The sequence below is a fragment of the Tamandua tetradactyla genome, chromosome 5 (assembly GCF_023851605.1).
Source record: "Tamandua tetradactyla isolate mTamTet1 chromosome 5, mTamTet1.pri, whole genome shotgun sequence".
NCBI lineage: Eukaryota > Metazoa > Chordata > Mammalia > Pilosa > Myrmecophagidae > Tamandua > Tamandua tetradactyla.
In genome coordinates, this window is record NC_135331.1 from 92,543,511 (window position 1) to 92,560,758 (window position 17,248).

Here is a 17,248-nt window from a genome sequence, read left to right on the forward strand (position 1 = left end):
GGCAGCCCATGACAAACTCTGGGATCTGTCCTGTAACTACCTGTTGAAGTGTGCTTTGAAAATTATTGCTTTTTTCTTTCCTTGCTTTGTATATACGTCATATTATACAGTAAAAAAAAAGTAAAAAAAAAACAACAGTAAAATTACTGTAAGTTATACCTCATTTAAACCTGACCAAAAAAAAAAAAAGATTTAAAAATGGTTAATGAATATATGGAGATTTATTAGATTGTTCTACATTTTTATGTTTGAAATTTTAAGTTTTTAAAAAATGCAGAAAATAAAACAAAAAACAGTATTTTAAAGCTATTCTCTAATGTACTTTAATCTTATATTTGTTGAGAAAAGCATTACGAATTGATAACATTATGTTGTGTTAATTTGTAACTCGTGACATAAAAATGATCACAATTTTAAAATATAAGAGGATGGACATAGGCAATACTACAAAAAATTGATGAGAATATGACAATCAGCTGGTTATAGAGCAAAAAGGAAGAGGCAAATAGTGTGGATCAGAAAAGATTGATAAAAAGTATTATTAAAGAGATCATTTAGTGGCCAATAGTGACACTCACTGGCTACTGTCAATATTATAGACAAACCAGGTGTCCCTTCTTAATCACTCTCCTCTTCCCACCATCAAAGTAGAATGAACCATTTTGTATTGATGCCTACAGTAGCTATCTTTCTAGCACAGGACCCTTTATATTTCAAATGCGGAAAGGACAGTGGTCAACAGAAAAAAATGTGATGTCAAGAGACAAAGAAAAATAGGGATATACATTTCTATACACGTATGCCTGTGCTATGAAGAGAGAAGGGGGACAGGAGAAGGACATAAGCCATTGACCTTTTTTTTTTTTTTTGGCATGGGCAGGCTCTGGGAATCGAACCTGGGTCTCCAGCTCAGCAGGTGAGAATTCTTGCCACTGAGCCACCGTTGCACCACCCAGCCGTTGACTTTAACACAGCATTCTGCGTTGTATCATTTTCAGTCTCTAACAGCAGCATATAACGCAGGAGCCAAGACTGATAGGAGAGAAGGAGGAGGAAGGGTGCAGACAAATGGCTAAGGAAAAAAGGGAAAAAAAGAACTAAATCGGCACCAGAGAGAGAGAAACCATAGAGAAATCAACTAGCAATTCTGGAAAATATCTTGGGACATGAAATTCAAATCTATTATGATATTACAATGGTTTAAAAAATGTCTTCTCACAGGGATCTAAGTTCTCAGAGACCAGGGTAGAACACAAACCACGGAAAAGTGCTGCATATAAAACGACCCCAGGGGGGTAAAAAAGCAAGAGAACACAATATAGAAAGGCTGGCATGAATAGTTGTGCCAGTTCTAAATCTAGTTTCAGTCAGCTGGGCTAAATAAAGGCAAAACACACTTTTCTGAAGTGATCCATCTTTCAAGATTGAACCCATCTGGCTTCCCTGGGCAGCAGGATACCCTAAGAGGGAAGAAATTGGAGGGAGAAAAGCCTCACAGAATAATTTAAAAAAAAGATGGGGAGGGGATTAAACTGAACTGCTGTAAGATAGGATGGGGTTACAAGAACTGAAAAATATAAGGTAAATGGGCACTGAGTGAAGGAGAGAAGTTAAACAATGATAGGAGCCGACACGAAAATTCTGCAAAAAACTACACATAACAGATCAAGAGTCTCAGAGAAGGAACAGAGGAGAGGAAGCTCTCTACTGAAGTGAAACAACTGTACAAAAAGGGCAGTATTAAAAATTGCACCACATACACAGGTCCAAAATCAGATGAAGAAGAGATGAGAAATCTGAACAGTTAAACACAGGCTATTCTAAAGGTCTAGGATAAGATAAACCAAGTGTCAAAGAAGAGCCTTAACACAAAGCCAATCAACAATGAAACCCTAGATAGAGGAAAAAATGGACCTTCAGAGTTAACTCATCAAGATAATCAGATATCTAAAAAAAAAAAAAATCAGTAAAAAATTACAGGCTACACTAAGAAACAGGAAAATATGGTTCAATCATAGGAACAAATTAAAATATTGGAGATTAAGAAGTTGGAACAGCTAAACAAAGATGTTCAAACAAATTTCCTAAATCAATTCAAGGAGTTAGAAAATATGCATAAAAATATAAAGCATATTTAGAAGACAAGTGAACAAAAAGAAGAATTTCAAAGTATAAAAGAAACAAAAAATTATGGGGATGAAAGGCACAGTAGAAGAGTTTGTTTGAAAACATACTAGAGGCATACAACAGCAGATATGAACAGTTAGAAGAAAGAATTAGCAAGTGAGAAGACAGGATAATTGAAATCTTACAGACAAAAAAAGAAAAAAATAGAGAAAAGAATGGGAAAAATTGAGCAATTTTTTTCAGGGACTGGAATGACAGCACAAAGCACACTAACATGCATTAGGAGTGTCTCAAAGGAAAAGAGAAGGAAAAAGGGGCAGAAAAAATATTTGAGGAAATGATCACCAAAAACTTCCCAACTCTTATTAAAGACATATATAAATGCGAAAGAAGCATGACATACTCCAAACAGAATCCCAATAGACCTATTCTGAGACACATTCTAATTAATCAGAATGTCAAATGCCAAAGATGAGATATCTTAAAAGCAGCAAGAGAAAAGAGATTTGTTGTATACAAGAAAACTGCAATAACACTAAGCGCATATTTATCATCAGAAACCATGAAGGCAAAAAGACAGTGGTATGATATATTTAAGATAATTGTTTTAGTTTGCTAAAGCTGCCGGAATGCAACACATCAGATATGGATCAGCTTTTAATAAGGGGATTTATTTAGTCAAAAATTTATAGTTCTTCAGAGGAAAGGCAACTAGCTTTCCTCCGATTTCTCTGTCACGTGAGAAGGCAAAGGGCAACATAAGCTGGCCTTCTTTTCCCTTCTTTTCTCACTTCTGGGTGAGAATGGCTTTCCCCAGGGCGAGTCCTTTTTGCATCTCCAAATATCTGGGCTGTGCTGCAAGTGCTGAGATGAGGTATGTGAGCTGTTGAGCTCTCTCCTGACCTCTCTCTTTTAAGCCTCCAGCTAATTAAATTAAACCTCACTCACTGTAGCGACACTCTCCTTAGCCAACTGCAAATATAATCAGCCATAGATGAACTTCACATACTGATGATTTAAGACCAAAGAAACAGAACAATAGGTTATCATCACCTGGACATGTTGACACCTGAACCTAACTACCACAATACTGAAAGAGAAAACTACCAGCCCCAAATTCTCCAGCAAAATTGACCTTCAAAAATTAGAGAGTTTAAAATTTTCACAGATAAACAGAAATAAGAAATCTGCCCTACAGGAATTACTAAAGGGAGTTCCCCAGGTTGAAAGGAAGATAGGACAGAGTGGCATGCAGTAGTGAAGAAATGAAGATCAACAGTAAGGGTAAATAAAAGGGTAAACACAAGCCCAGTATGACTGTATCATCAATATACAACTCTATTCTTTAACTTATATAAGAATCAAAATACTATTAACAAGAAAAAGGCATATTTCTCAATAAGGACAAGCAAAATATAAAGTGTTTAAGTGGGACAAAAACAATATAAAGTGGGGAAACATGGATATCTGAGCAAAGATTGTGCATGCAATTGAAGCTAAGCTGGTATCTTTTTAACCAAGAAAGAGTTGCGGAAGCTATACTGTCAGACAAAACAAACAAAAAAGGACTATATATTAATAAAATGGGTGATCCACCAAGAAGAAATAACAATATTAAATAGTTATGCACCTAATCATAGCACCCCAAAATACATGAGGTAACAATGGCAAAACTGAAGAGTAACAGTTGGAGACTTCAATACACCACTCTCATTGACATATAGACCATCTAGATGGACAATCAGTAAGGAAACAGAGAACTTGAATAATATGATAAATGAACTAGATCTAACAGACATACAGAGAACACTGTACTCCAGAACACTAGGATATACATTCTTCTCAAGTGCACATAGATTATTCTCCAGGTAAGACATGCTGGGTCATTAAACAAGTCTCAATAAATTTACAAAGACTAAAATCATACAGAGCATCTTCTTTGACCAAAATGGAATGAAGCTGGAAGTCATTAACAGATAGAGACCTGGAAAATCCACAAATATATGGACGTTAAAGAACATCCTTTTAAACAATGGGCCAAAGAAGAAATTGCAAGGGAAATCAGTAAATGTCTCAAGATGAACGAAAACAAGAACACAACATAGAAACCTATGGAATGCAGTGAAGGCCATGCTGAGAGAGAAATTCATAGTCCTAACCACCTACATTAAAAATAAATAAATAAATAAAATCTAAGACATAATTGCACACTTGCAGAAATTAGAGAAAGAACAGCAAATTAACCCAATGGCAAGAAGGAAAGAAAAACAAAGATTAGAGCAGAAATAAATGAAACTGATAAGAAAAAATAGAGAAAATGAGCAAAGCCAAAAGTTGGTTCTCTGAAAAAGGTCAATAAAACTGACAAACCCTTGGCTAGATTGGTTAAGAAAAAAAAAGAGACAAGATGCAAATCAAATTAGAAATGAGAGGAAAAGACAGTACTATTGACCCCACAGAAACAAAAAGATCATAAAAGGATACTATGAACAACTGTATGGCAACAAATTAGACAGCCTAGATGAAATGGACAAATTCCTAGAAACACATAAACAACCTACACAGACTCTACAAGAAAGAGAAGTCCTCAACAGACCAATTACAAATAAAGAGATTGAATCAGTAATCAAAAAGCCTCCCTACAAGGAAAAGCCTATGACCAGGGTACTTCACAGATTAATTCTACTAAGCATTCCAAGAAGAATTAATAATCTGCTCAAATTTAGCCAAAAAATTGAAGAGGGAATACTACCCACCTAATTCTATGAAACTATCATTACCCTAATCCCAAAGCCAGATAAAGATATAAGAAAAGAAAATTACAGATCAATTTCCCTAATGAATGTAGTCATGGTAAGTCTGTACTTTCTGGGGAACTACCAAACTATCTTCCAAAGCTGCTGCACCATTTAATATTCCCACCAGCAATTGAATGTGTTTTTCCATTTCTCCATATCCTCTCCAATACTTTTCTATTTTTTAATAGTGTGAAATGGTATCTCATGGTAGTTTTGATTCACATTTCCCTAATGGCTAGTGATGTTGAGCATCTTTTCATGTGTTTTTTGGCATTTGTATACCTTCTTTGGAGAAATATCTGTTTAAAACTTTTGCCCACTTTTTAATTGAGCTTTGTATTTTTGGATTGAGTTGTACTATTTCTTTATATATTTGGGATATTAAACCCTTATCAGATATATGGTTTCCAAATATTTTCTCCCATTGAGTAGCTTTTTTCACTTTCATAATAAGATCCTTTTGTGGTACAAAGGTTTATAATTTTGATGAGGTCCCTTTTATCTATTTTTCTTTTTTTGCTTGTGCTTTGAGTATAAAGTCCAAGAAACCATTGCCTAACATAGATCCTGAAGATATTTCCCTGCATTTTCTGTTTCTTATATTAGATCTTTGATCTATTTTGAGTTGATTTTGTATAGGGTGTGAGATAGGGGTCCTCCTTCATTCTTTTAAATATGGATAGAAATTTAGCACAGCAAACATTAGAAGACTAAATAATGGATGATTGTTGTGACTCCCTATACAGATTATTTGTTAGTATAGCCTTCTTCTTAACACTTTGAAAACACACACACACACAGATACACAGCAAGCCATCTACAAATTGAATGCAATAGGTACAAGATGCTGTTTTAAAAATGGGATGATTCTTGTAGCAATTTTCCCCTGAGATCTGGAAATCTGTGATATGTATTTCTCCAAGGAAATGACTCACAAGTAACTTCAGAATGATAGATAAAATCTTTTCACATTATCATCTGCTCTCTCGCCTTTTTCATGCCTTCTTCCTGCCTCAAATCTCTTCCTATAGTCCACATAAAACTACAGAGCTATATGTAGACTGTCTCCTTAAAAAAACAAACAAAAACACTCATAATTAAGAATTATGTTAACATTGATTGTAAACTTTGGATGATTACATGACATGTGAATGTATAATATATATCAATAAAAAAATAAATTAAAAAGAAAATGGATCAAAGGAGAAGGCGGAGTTATAAAAGAGAAGATAGGATTTAACAAATGAGTATGACTCCTGAATCATTATATTGATACTACTTTTAGTCTCCAGTGTCTTGCAACACCCAGAAGGAAAAACCTAAAACTGTGGAACTGTAACCCATACCAAACTCTGAAATTTGTTTTATAACTAATTGTGTGTTGTGCTTTGAACTTTATTGCTTTTTTGTATATGTATACTATTTTTCACAATTAAAAAAAAAGAATCTTTAAGAGAAGCTAAACATGCAGGGCAAGTAGAATGGTATATAAAATGCTTTTTCTTGTACATCTTGAAATAGTTTATGAACAGGTAGTTTTGGATACTTCAACCTAACTGAGATTCTATTTCATTGTTCACTGAAATATCCAACAAACTTTATAACCATAGCTGTTACAACAACATTTGTTAGTTTACATATCACTTTGATAATAATAAATCAGTTAAGGTTCCGTCCCTTTCTAAAATTCTAAAATACTGGTTATAAACAAAACAAATCAGTTTGTTTAGACTATAAACATAACCTTACATGCATAGTCCCTTCAATGTTAATGCCTGGTTAGTAACAAATAAAATGATACCTTAAATTCTTGTTTAGTCTAGTATTTCTCATTAACAGTTACTTCCTAAAAATTTCTGTGCTAAAACTAGTAAGGATCATAAGAACCATTACTTAATTAAATAAGATTATTTTCTAAAAATGTTTCTCTATTGACTTCAGTTAAATTTGCCCAAAACAGAGAAAGGAATCTGAAAATATACTTGGAAAAAAATCAAACCATACAAAGACAGACATGATTCACCTCCATATGTTTACAAGTTTACAATCAAGGAAGGTAATTTTATTATAGTTTGACAAGTAAAGAGACCAGTGCAGTTTGCACAAATCTGGTTCCTTTCTTTGGAATAAAGTTATTACATGAGTAATTTTCAAATAACTTCTTTAAAAGGATACGGGTTCCATTAACTCCTGATATTTTAAAGTCATCTAGTAGTTGGACAACCATTTCTCTATTTGGGTCATTAGGGTCTGAATCGCGAACCTGTGGTGGAGAGAGGAAGAATTTAGAGGATAGTATTTACAAAAGGGAAAACATGGAAATAAGCCAAATGGTGGGGGTTGGGAGCATGTGCTGAAGGGAATACCTGCAGCAAACATAACAAAGAACTAATAATGCAAAAGCAATTATCATACAAATCTATAAGAAATACTAAAATTTCAATAGTTCAGTAGGCAAAGAACTTAAATACAGTTAACAAGAGGAAATACAACAAGGATTATTTTTCTAATTCAACCATTTTGCTACTCAAACTGTGGCCCCCAGATGGTTACTAGGCCATAGGAATTAAGGAGCTTTTTTTAATAGGATGTGAATCAATGATAGCACTAACCATACTGTTTATTGAGATTTTTTTTTCCATAGAAAAACTTTCTCAATGAAGGAAGCAGTTTGTTGATTTACTTTTTGGTAAAGCTTATCTGTCACAGACTGGCACTCCTGAAAGCTATTTCCTTAGAGCTCTCCTGGTCTAACACTAATACAAATGAAAAATCAAAGGCTCAGAAGAAATTAAACAGTAAGTTTGAGGACATACCATGATATAGCTGGGCCTAAAACTCAGGTTTTCTAACTCTGAGTTTAAACTCTTTCTACCACACTGGCATCTTCCTAATTTGTAATAGGACTGAAAAGAAACTATTGATTAAAATTTACCTAAATTTCAGATATCTGCAGAATAAATACAGCATTTATTTTTATATTATGTATTTTTATAACTTTTTTTTAAAAAAACACAGTAGATGTTAAATATTTCTTCACACAACCTTCCTTTTAACCACAGCAGGAAAGAAAATTATTTATGGCATTCCTGGTACATAAAACATGCTCAATAAACAGTTGTATTTTATTTAAAAAAAGGGTTTTTTATGGTATACATGTATATATTTGGGTGGATCCTATCACAGTACATTATACCAGTTCCCTACCACATGTACTGAATATGCAAATATTGATGTCTTCCTCTTTAAAGATACTGGAAATTTATGGTAAAAATTAGCCATGCTAAATAGCTTACCACATAGTATATGCCTTAATTTAATAAAACTTTTTTATTCATAATGCTTTGCAGTTCACACATATGACCTAATACTCACTGATTTCAGCAATCGGATTTCATCTAGTGCAGTTTCAGTATAATGTTCAGCACTTTTAACTACCTTCATTGCCACAAACTTCTTTCCCCTATGAAACAAACACAGGCAATTAAAACTAAATAGCCTACCCTTATTTTAGGAAACTAAGATTTAACTGTAACTGGCAGATGATGAGAAACATACAAATACTGATTTTTTGTTTCCCTGTATCTAAACATGGGTTACTTCTATGGGATCACTTGTAGCCATTAATAACACTAACTGCTCACATTTGATTTATAGGAAGAAAATCTGTTCTCAAATAATGTCAGCCACCTAACAGTTTCCTCAAGTTAAAATCTACCTTCTGAATGTCTCCCTGATTTCCAAATAAAACCGTGAAATGGGGATAAACAAAGAAAAGAGCTACCAATTGAGAAGTATCCTGTATATCTGTACGGCAAAGATTTAAACACCACAGTACTTTCCTACAAGAAGCCAGAAGAATATTTGGGTGAAAACAAAATGATAAAACCCACAAAAATCAAATGCTAAAGGGTATGGAAGTGCATACTTAGTAATTATTGTCGCATCAACCACCACTTTTAGGGAAACACTCAATGTTAAAAGATATTTTTATTGTCTGTGATTTCATATAAGAAAAATTTTACTAAAACAAAATAGATGAAAATAAATAATTATACAAACTTGGTCTAGAATACTATCTAAAAATGTAACTTTGCTCTAAGTGAGAAGCATTAATTTACATACCATACCGCTACTGAATATTTGTAATGTTTTGAATTTAGAAGCTCCAAATGCTTCTAATTTATGCATATTAATTTCATCAATCTCCTGTCTCTAAGCTACAGCAGATATAATTGATTTTTCACAAGAAGAAAGGGATTTGCCCAAGAATATAAAGATTCTTATCAACAATAAAACTGTAATAATGAAATCAGTTTAGAGCTAACACTGCAGCCTGTATCATCTCTGAAAAATCATACAAAAACATTCAAAAAGCTAGTATTTTTTACAAGATCACTAACTAAAACTTACTGAATATCCCATGACAGCCACACTGTTGAAAAGTGTCCCCAGCCCAGCTTTCGGATCACATGGTATCTCCCATTGAATAGGTCTCCAATTTTCACAAGATGATAACCTCCTGTAAGAAACAATGAGAGGAAGATACAATTTAATAAGAAACAGAAGGATGAGAAAATAATTTAAATAGTAAGGAAAGGTTTCTTTTATCCCATTTTTCAACATCTATGTACCTTTTATCAACTAAAAATGGTTTCTTCTATATAATCGAGTAAAAGAAGAAAATTTTCACAGCCAAATCATATTACTGAGCTCATGTTACAAAATAAATATCTTAATGAACATGAGTAATGATTTAGATTTGAGCAAATGATGCTTTGTAGATCAGTCAAAAGTTACTCAAAGAAAATAGTCATTCTCAAGGGTTATATATCATAATATTCTTGCCCTACAAGTAATTCAACAGACTTATCTATACACATAAAATTCGTAGTTGCAGTCTTGGAATGTTTTTCCAGGAGAGAAATTAATGAATTCTATTTATTAGCTGTAAACAAAACAACAACAACAACAACAATAAGAGGAAGGGCCTTAAAAGGCTGCCAACGGAGTTGGGAATCAAGGTATTTTAACACCTATCTGCCTGCTGAGAAAAAAGTATAATATGTTCTTTTATGACATAAGTTCAACACAAAGGATTCTGGAAAGTCTCATAAAGAAACAGAAAAGACAGAAGGTAACCTTACAACACAGTTTAAATACCAGTAATTGTAATTCCAGTTTTGTTTATTTTAGCAGCCAACACTACCAGAAAACAAAAATGAGAAGATATTTTTAAAAATCTACATTCCAAAATATTTCCATTGGTGAACTGTGGCTGTTAGCATTTTATAGATGACTTTTATTTTCTTCTCTCTGCTATATATATATATATATATATATATATATATATATATATATATATATTTTTATCTATTATTATTTCTTTTTTTTACCATGGGCCAGCACTGGAATCAAACCTGTGTCTCCAGCATGAACTCTGCCAGTGAGCCACCATGGCCCGCTCATTTAATATATTTTTGACATTTTCTAAGGTAAATATCCATTATCATTTTTAAAGAGCAAAAGGTTGAAAACAAATTTAGTCTAAAACTAGATTTTAGTAAATTCAGTTAAAATAAGAATATTGTTTCCTTTATCTTAGAGAAAAGAAAGCAACAAGGAGAAAGCACCAAAGTTTGTGCTTAGATTGACAGACTAAACATCTAAACAAGAAACTGCAAATAGATCAATCATGTGTTACTTAGTACTTCCTTTCAGAAAGCCCTACCTTTACAATAATCATTGGGATCCTCCTGCTCATCATCATCGGATCCCAGGATCTCCTCCTCCTGCTCTGGTAGATCACTCTCAGAGTGGGGAGCAGAGCCTCGATGCTGAGTTTCAGATCTAAGAAATTATATAAAAATGTTCATTCCATATGGACAGAAGAACAATAGGTCTTTAAGAAAAAGACCTTCACACACATGCACATCCCACAATAAACCTACAGGTAATATAAAACAAAATATTATCTACTGGCAGCCATGGGAAGCATTGTCTATAGCTTTACCTCCTGTTAGCGACTGTTTTGTTTTTAAAAAGACAGTATACAGATTATTGTTGAGGATTGTGAGAAGATGGTGAAGTAGAAAGTTCTCAAACCAGTCACCAGTCTCTCCACCAAAACAACTATTGACCTGGCAAGACTGTTTGAATCAAATATTTTGAAACTCCAAAATCTAGTGGAACACTGTTCAATATCCAGGGAGTAGCAGGAAGAGGCTAGCTGGTAAACTACAATAAATAACGGTGAGTACTACCCTCTCTGAAGTGGCTAACATCCTCCTTCACCCAGCCTTGAATTAGTTAGCAGTGGGGACTGGAGCTCAGGCTCATGGTGCCAGGGTGATACACAAAGACCTACTCTCTCAAACTCCAGATTCGTGTGGTCTGATCACAGATCTCTACTTTTGAACAGCTACTTCAGATCCCTGGGGCCAAAGGCCCCACTCTGAGGGTGGCCATTGTTCCAAACCCCCACAGGCAAAGGCGGCAGATAGTAACATTCCTCAAAATTATGGTTAACAGTTGAACGGCTTCATTAGCTGGGATGGGAAAGTGCTTAATCAGGAAAATACTCAAAGATTAGCCAGAAACAAAAGGACAAATACTATATGGCCTCACTGATATGAACTGACATTAGTGAATAAGCTTAGAGAATTTTGTTGGTAACAGAGACCATGAGGAGACAGAAATAGGGTAAGATATTGGGTAACTGGAGTTGAAGGGATACAGATTGTACAACAGGACTGAATGTAAAAACTCAGAAATGGACAGCACAATTACTACCTAACTGTAATACAATTATGTTAAAACACTGAATGAAGCTGAATATGAGAATGATAGAGGGAGGAAGGCTAGGGGAACAAATGAAATCAGAAAGAAAGATAGATGATAAAGATTGAGATGGTATAATCTAGGAATGCTTAGAGTGTATAATGATAGTGACTAAATATACAAATTTAAAAAATGTTTTTGCAAGAGGAAGAACAAAGGAATGTCATTACTGCAGGGTGCTGAAAATAGATGGTAATTAATATTTTAAAATTTCAACTTCTGTGTGAGACTAAAGTAAAAATGTTTATTTGGTATAAAATTTATATTTTGACTAGTGCATTTCCTAATATAACTTATGTAGACAGCTTAATTGAACACCATAAATACATGGAACCTTGAATAGGACATGAGATTTTGTTGGTTTGTCCAGAGTGATGCCCCAATAAATCCCAGAGTGATTTGAACAGTGAATAAAGAAGTATTTGCAAAGTCTCCTTTGGGGAATGGTGAGAAAGGGGGAAAATTCAACTTCCCCAAGTTGAATTCTTGATATTCTCACAAGCAGTGTGGACAACCAAAGCTACAGGCTGAGCCCCCAGTCTTGGGGTTTGTTCATATGAAAGTTAACCCCACAAAGGATAGGTCAAGTCTACTTAAAATTAGGCCTAAGAGTCACCCCCAAGAGAACCTCTTTTGTTACTCAAATGTGGCCTCTCTCTCCAGCCAACACAACAAGCAAACTCAGGCAGTGTGGAACTTTCTGGCAACGTAAGACAGAAATCCTAGAATGAGCAGAGACTCAGCATCAAGGGATTGAGAAAAACCCTAGAATGAACTGAGACTCAGCATCAAGGGATTGAGAAAACCTTCTCGACCAAAAGGGGGAAGAGGGAAATGAGACAAAGTGTCAATGGCTCTGAGATTCCAAACAGAGAGGCTGGAGGGAACTGCCTGAAAACATAGAGCTGTGTTCTAGTAGCCATGTTTCTTGATGATGATTGTATAATGATATAGCTTTCACAATGTGACTCTGATTGTGAAAACCTTGTGTCTGATGCTCCTTTTATCTACCATATCAACAGACTAGTAGAACATATGGAATAAAAATAACAGGGGGAACAAATGTTAAAATAAATTTAGTTTGAAATGCTAGTGATAAATGAAAGCGAGGGGTAAGGGGTATGGTATGTATAATCTTTTTTTTTTCTGTTATTGTTTTATTTCTTTTTCTAAATCGATGCAAATGTTCTAAGAAATGACGAATATGCAACTATGTGATGATATTAAGAATTACTGATTATATATGTAGAATGGAATGATATGTTAATGCTTTTGTTTGTTTGTCCAAAAAAAAAAAAAACGTAATGGAGAGGCTGGAGAAAACTGCCTGAAAATGCAGAACTGTGTTCCAGTAGCCATGTTTCTTGATGATGATTGAATAATGATACAGCTTTCACAATGTGACTGTGTGACTGTGAAAACCTTGCTTCTGATGCTCCTTTTATCTACCTTGTCAACAGACGAGTAGAACATATGGAACAAAAATAAATAATAGGGGGAACAAATTTTAAAATAAATTTAGTAGATTGAAATGCTAGGGATCACTGAAAGGGAGAGGTAAGGAGTATGGTATACATACATTTTTTTTTGTTTTTGTTTTATTTCTTTTTCTGAATAGATGCAAATGTTCCAAGAAGTGACCATGATGATGAATATGCAACTATGTGATATTGTGAATTACTGATTATATATGTAGAATGGAATGATCAAAATAGGAATGTTTGCATTTGTTTGGTGTTTTCTGGTATTTAAAAAAATAAAAGAAAACACTCAAAACCCATAGAAGAAGCTTCCAAGACTCTTGCTGGCCCCTCCCTTAAACCCTCTACAATGTAGGGTAGAACAACAGGGATCCTGGCCCTGTTTCAGAGCTGGGAGTGGCCTCTGTGTGCATAGTGGGGTACATATAAGTCAACAATTACCTAGCATGAGAGAACGAGCCCGGTAACTTGTCTTGGGCTTACCAGCCCAGAGTTTGTACTGAGGGCACAGAAGTGGCTTGCAGACAGTTGAGACAGTGTGAGAAACAATTAAGTTACAGTGGCTTGGGGCCAAGGACTAAGTTACTGCATTAAGTTACTCAAGAGAGCACCCAGGAAGGAGTGTAACTATTTCAAAGGGAATAGAATGGGCATTCACTAGAACTACTTCAAACTGTGGAGAATTCCTAAGGCCTTTAAAACCAGCAAAAGGCTCAGATAAGGTCAAACGCCCTTCACATTTGTCTCAGGCTGATTTTATTGACAAGGGATTAAGCTCTGAAGGAAATCACTAGGGAAAGCTGAGACAATTTACAAAGACACTGAAATATGCTTTTTACTTTGGTTTGTTTGTTGTTATTAGATCCTGGCACTCAAGAAAACCTTTGTCAAATCACTTAATTGTATACAAACTTAAGGAATATATAGCTGAGGGACTAAATCCAAGGAATTAACATATTAAAATATGAAAATATATAGCGTGCAACAAAAGATTACAAGACAAACAAAGAAACAGGAAATGACGGTGCATCCAAAGAAACAATATGAAAATGTAGAAACCATCCACAGAGATGACCAGACAATGGACCTATCAGAAATTTTTCTAAAAAAAATGACCCTCTATATCTTAAAGGAGATAAAGGAAAACACGGAAAAAGAATTAAAGGATATGAGGAAAACAATAAATGAACAATATGGGATTTTCTTTGAGATGCTCAAGAAGAACCAAACAGAAATAATAGCACTAAAGTATCCAATAACTGAAATGAAAAATTCCCTAGATGGTTTCAAAAGCAGCCTGGAAAAAATAATAATAAATAAATAAATAAATAAAGTAGGCTGGAGACACCAGGAGAAAGAATTTCTAATTTCTTCATGTTGAAAGGGGCTGTCAATAATATGGGAGAGGGGAATGGAACTAGTCAATGTTCTGGAGAGGACAGTCCCTCTGTATTCAGGACTTATCCAGTTTAGGAACCCATCTGGAGGTTGTAGGTGCCTGGAACTTTTGTAGAATCTCATATAAAGCCCTAGGTGCTCTTTAGGGTTGGCAGAAATGGTTTGGTTGGGGGTTGGCAAACCATGAAAGGTAGCAATGTCTAAGTGTAGCTTGCATAAGAGTAGCCTCCAGAGTAGCCTCTTGACTCTATTTAAAGTCTCTCAGCCATGACACATAATTTGTTACACTTCCTTTCTTCCTTTTGGTCAGGATGGCATTCTTGATTCCATGGTGACAGGGCCAGGCTCATCCCTGGGAGTCATATCCCATGTTGCCAGGGAGACTTTCACCCTGGTCAACTAATTTTTGACAAGTGGGCAAAGTCTACTCAGTTGGAAATAAACAGTCTTTTCAACAAATGGTCCTAGGAAAACTGGATCTCCATTTGCTAAAAAAAAAAAAAGGGGACCTGTACCTCACACCATATAAAAAAATCAACGGAAGATGGATGAAGACCTAAATAAAAGAGACAGAACTATAACATTCCTAAAGCATCTTCAGAACTTGTGTTAGGCAATGGTTTCTTAGACTTTATACCCAAAGTACAAACAGCAAAAGAGAAAGCAGATATGAGGGATCTCATAAAAATTTAAAACCTTTGTGTCTCAAAGGACTTCATCATGAAAATAAAACAACCACCTACACAATGGGGGAAAATATTAGGAAACCACAGATCTGAAAAGGGTTTAACATCCAAAATACATAAAGAAATCATTCAACTGAACAATCAAAAGACAAACGATCCAATTAAACAAAAGAATTGATTAGACATTTCTGCAAAGAAGATACAAAAATGGTCAGAGAGGTGCAATGGTGGCTCAGCAGGCAGAATTCTTGCCTGCTATGCCGCAAACCCAGGCTTGATTCCCAGTACCTGACCATGCAAAAAAAAAAAAAAAAGGCCAAAAAGCACATGAAAAGATGTTTTGTGCTGTTAGCCGTTAGGAAAATGAAAATCAAAACCATAATGAGATACTATTTCATATCCAGCAAAATGATTACTAGTAAAAAAAAGGAAAATTAAAAGTGTTGGAGAGGATGTGGAGAAATAGGAACACTCATTCATTCCTGGTGGGAATGTGAAATGGTACAGTGCTGTGGAAGGCAGTTCAGCCATTCCTCAGAAAATTAAGTATATAATTATCATATGACCCAACAATCCCAATTATTCTATGTATATACCCAAAAGAACTGAAAGCAAGGTTTCCAACACGTATTTGCACACCAATGTTCATAGCAGCATTATTCATCACTGCCAGAAGATGGAAGCAATACAGTGTCCATCAAATGATGAATGGATAAATAAAATGTGGTCAGTGTATGTATGTATGCATGTATGTGTGTGTGTGTGTGTGTGTGTGTGTGTGTATAAAATGGAGTATCATTTAACCATTAAAAAAATGAAGTTGATACATGTGACAACATGGATGAACCCTGGAAAAATACTGTATGATCTCACTGATATGAATAATGAGAATAAGCAAACTCATAGAGTCAAAATCTAGAATATAGCTTATAAGGGGCTGGAATGAGGTAGGGAACGTTAATGCTTAAATTGTACATAGCTTTAGTGGGGGTGGTGGAAAAGTGTTGGTAGATATATTTATATGTATAACTTTGTACTTACTCTTTCCAAACATAACCAAAAACAAATCCAAAATTGAGCATCTAGTAGGAATGAAATGAAAATATCTAAACAGCTCTTGATTTAGAAGACATGAAATTTAAACTTTAAAATATTTAGAAATGAGTCATTACATGTCAAAACTGGTTTTGCTCAGAGCAAAGTTTATAGCCTTAAATATGACAATATAAAACAAGAATGGTTGTTACTAAATGAACACATAAAGAGCTAGAACTAAAAGTAGAAGGAATAAATATTTTTTAAAAACTCCAAATCAAAGTTTGCTTCTTTGAAAAATAAAAGAGACAAACCTCTCACAAAACTAACAAAAATCCCGAGGATATAATATGAGCATAGAGATTTTAAAAATGGAAAATTTACTCCTAAAAAAAGGCAACAAAGTCCAGACAGTTTTAAGGTCAAATACTATTATATTTTCAAGGAAGGACTAATTGGATAATTCTTCTTTTTTCAACTAAATTGTTCCAGTGTATCCTACAAGTTGGAAAAAGCTTTCCAGTTAATTTGAGAACACTAATATACCATGACACCCAAATCAGAGAACATACACAAAGAATCACAAAAACAAAACTTGATGGGCCTCATGAACTACAGGTATAATTACTGAATGTAACAAAAGCAGGCATAAAAGGATAATCCATCCTCAGGAAATCTAATAATGTTAATTACTATGTTTCCATATTTAAAGGAGAAAAGCCATAGAAAGAATAATGAAGACATTTTATAAAATTCAAGATGCATTTCACATTTTTTATGGGTCTCCCTACATATAAATGTATTTCTATATCTATACATACACCCACAGGCAGACTGTGATACATGTATCATAGGGAATTTTGTTCACATGTGTTTTTTGATT

At 34.4% G+C, this 17,248-nt stretch overlaps 1 protein-coding gene across 4 annotated transcripts in view; it reads right to left on the reverse strand.

The window, feature by feature from the left end:
* SRPK1 (SRSF protein kinase 1) overlaps positions 1 to 17,248 on the reverse strand; it is a 131,627-nt gene that overhangs the window by 63,035 nt on the left and 51,344 nt on the right. For all 4 annotated transcript variants that reach the window (XM_077161595.1, XM_077161594.1, XM_077161593.1 and 1 more), the window contains 4 exons: positions 10,657 to 10,775; positions 9,339 to 9,447; positions 8,301 to 8,388; positions 7,101 to 7,188 (listed from right to left, as the gene is read on the reverse strand). In XM_077161595.1, coding sequence (XP_077017710.1) covers positions 7,101 to 7,188; positions 8,301 to 8,388; positions 9,339 to 9,447; positions 10,657 to 10,775 — 404 coding nt within the window. The remainder of the gene's footprint in view (positions 1 to 7,100; positions 7,189 to 8,300; positions 8,389 to 9,338; positions 9,448 to 10,656; positions 10,776 to 17,248) is intronic.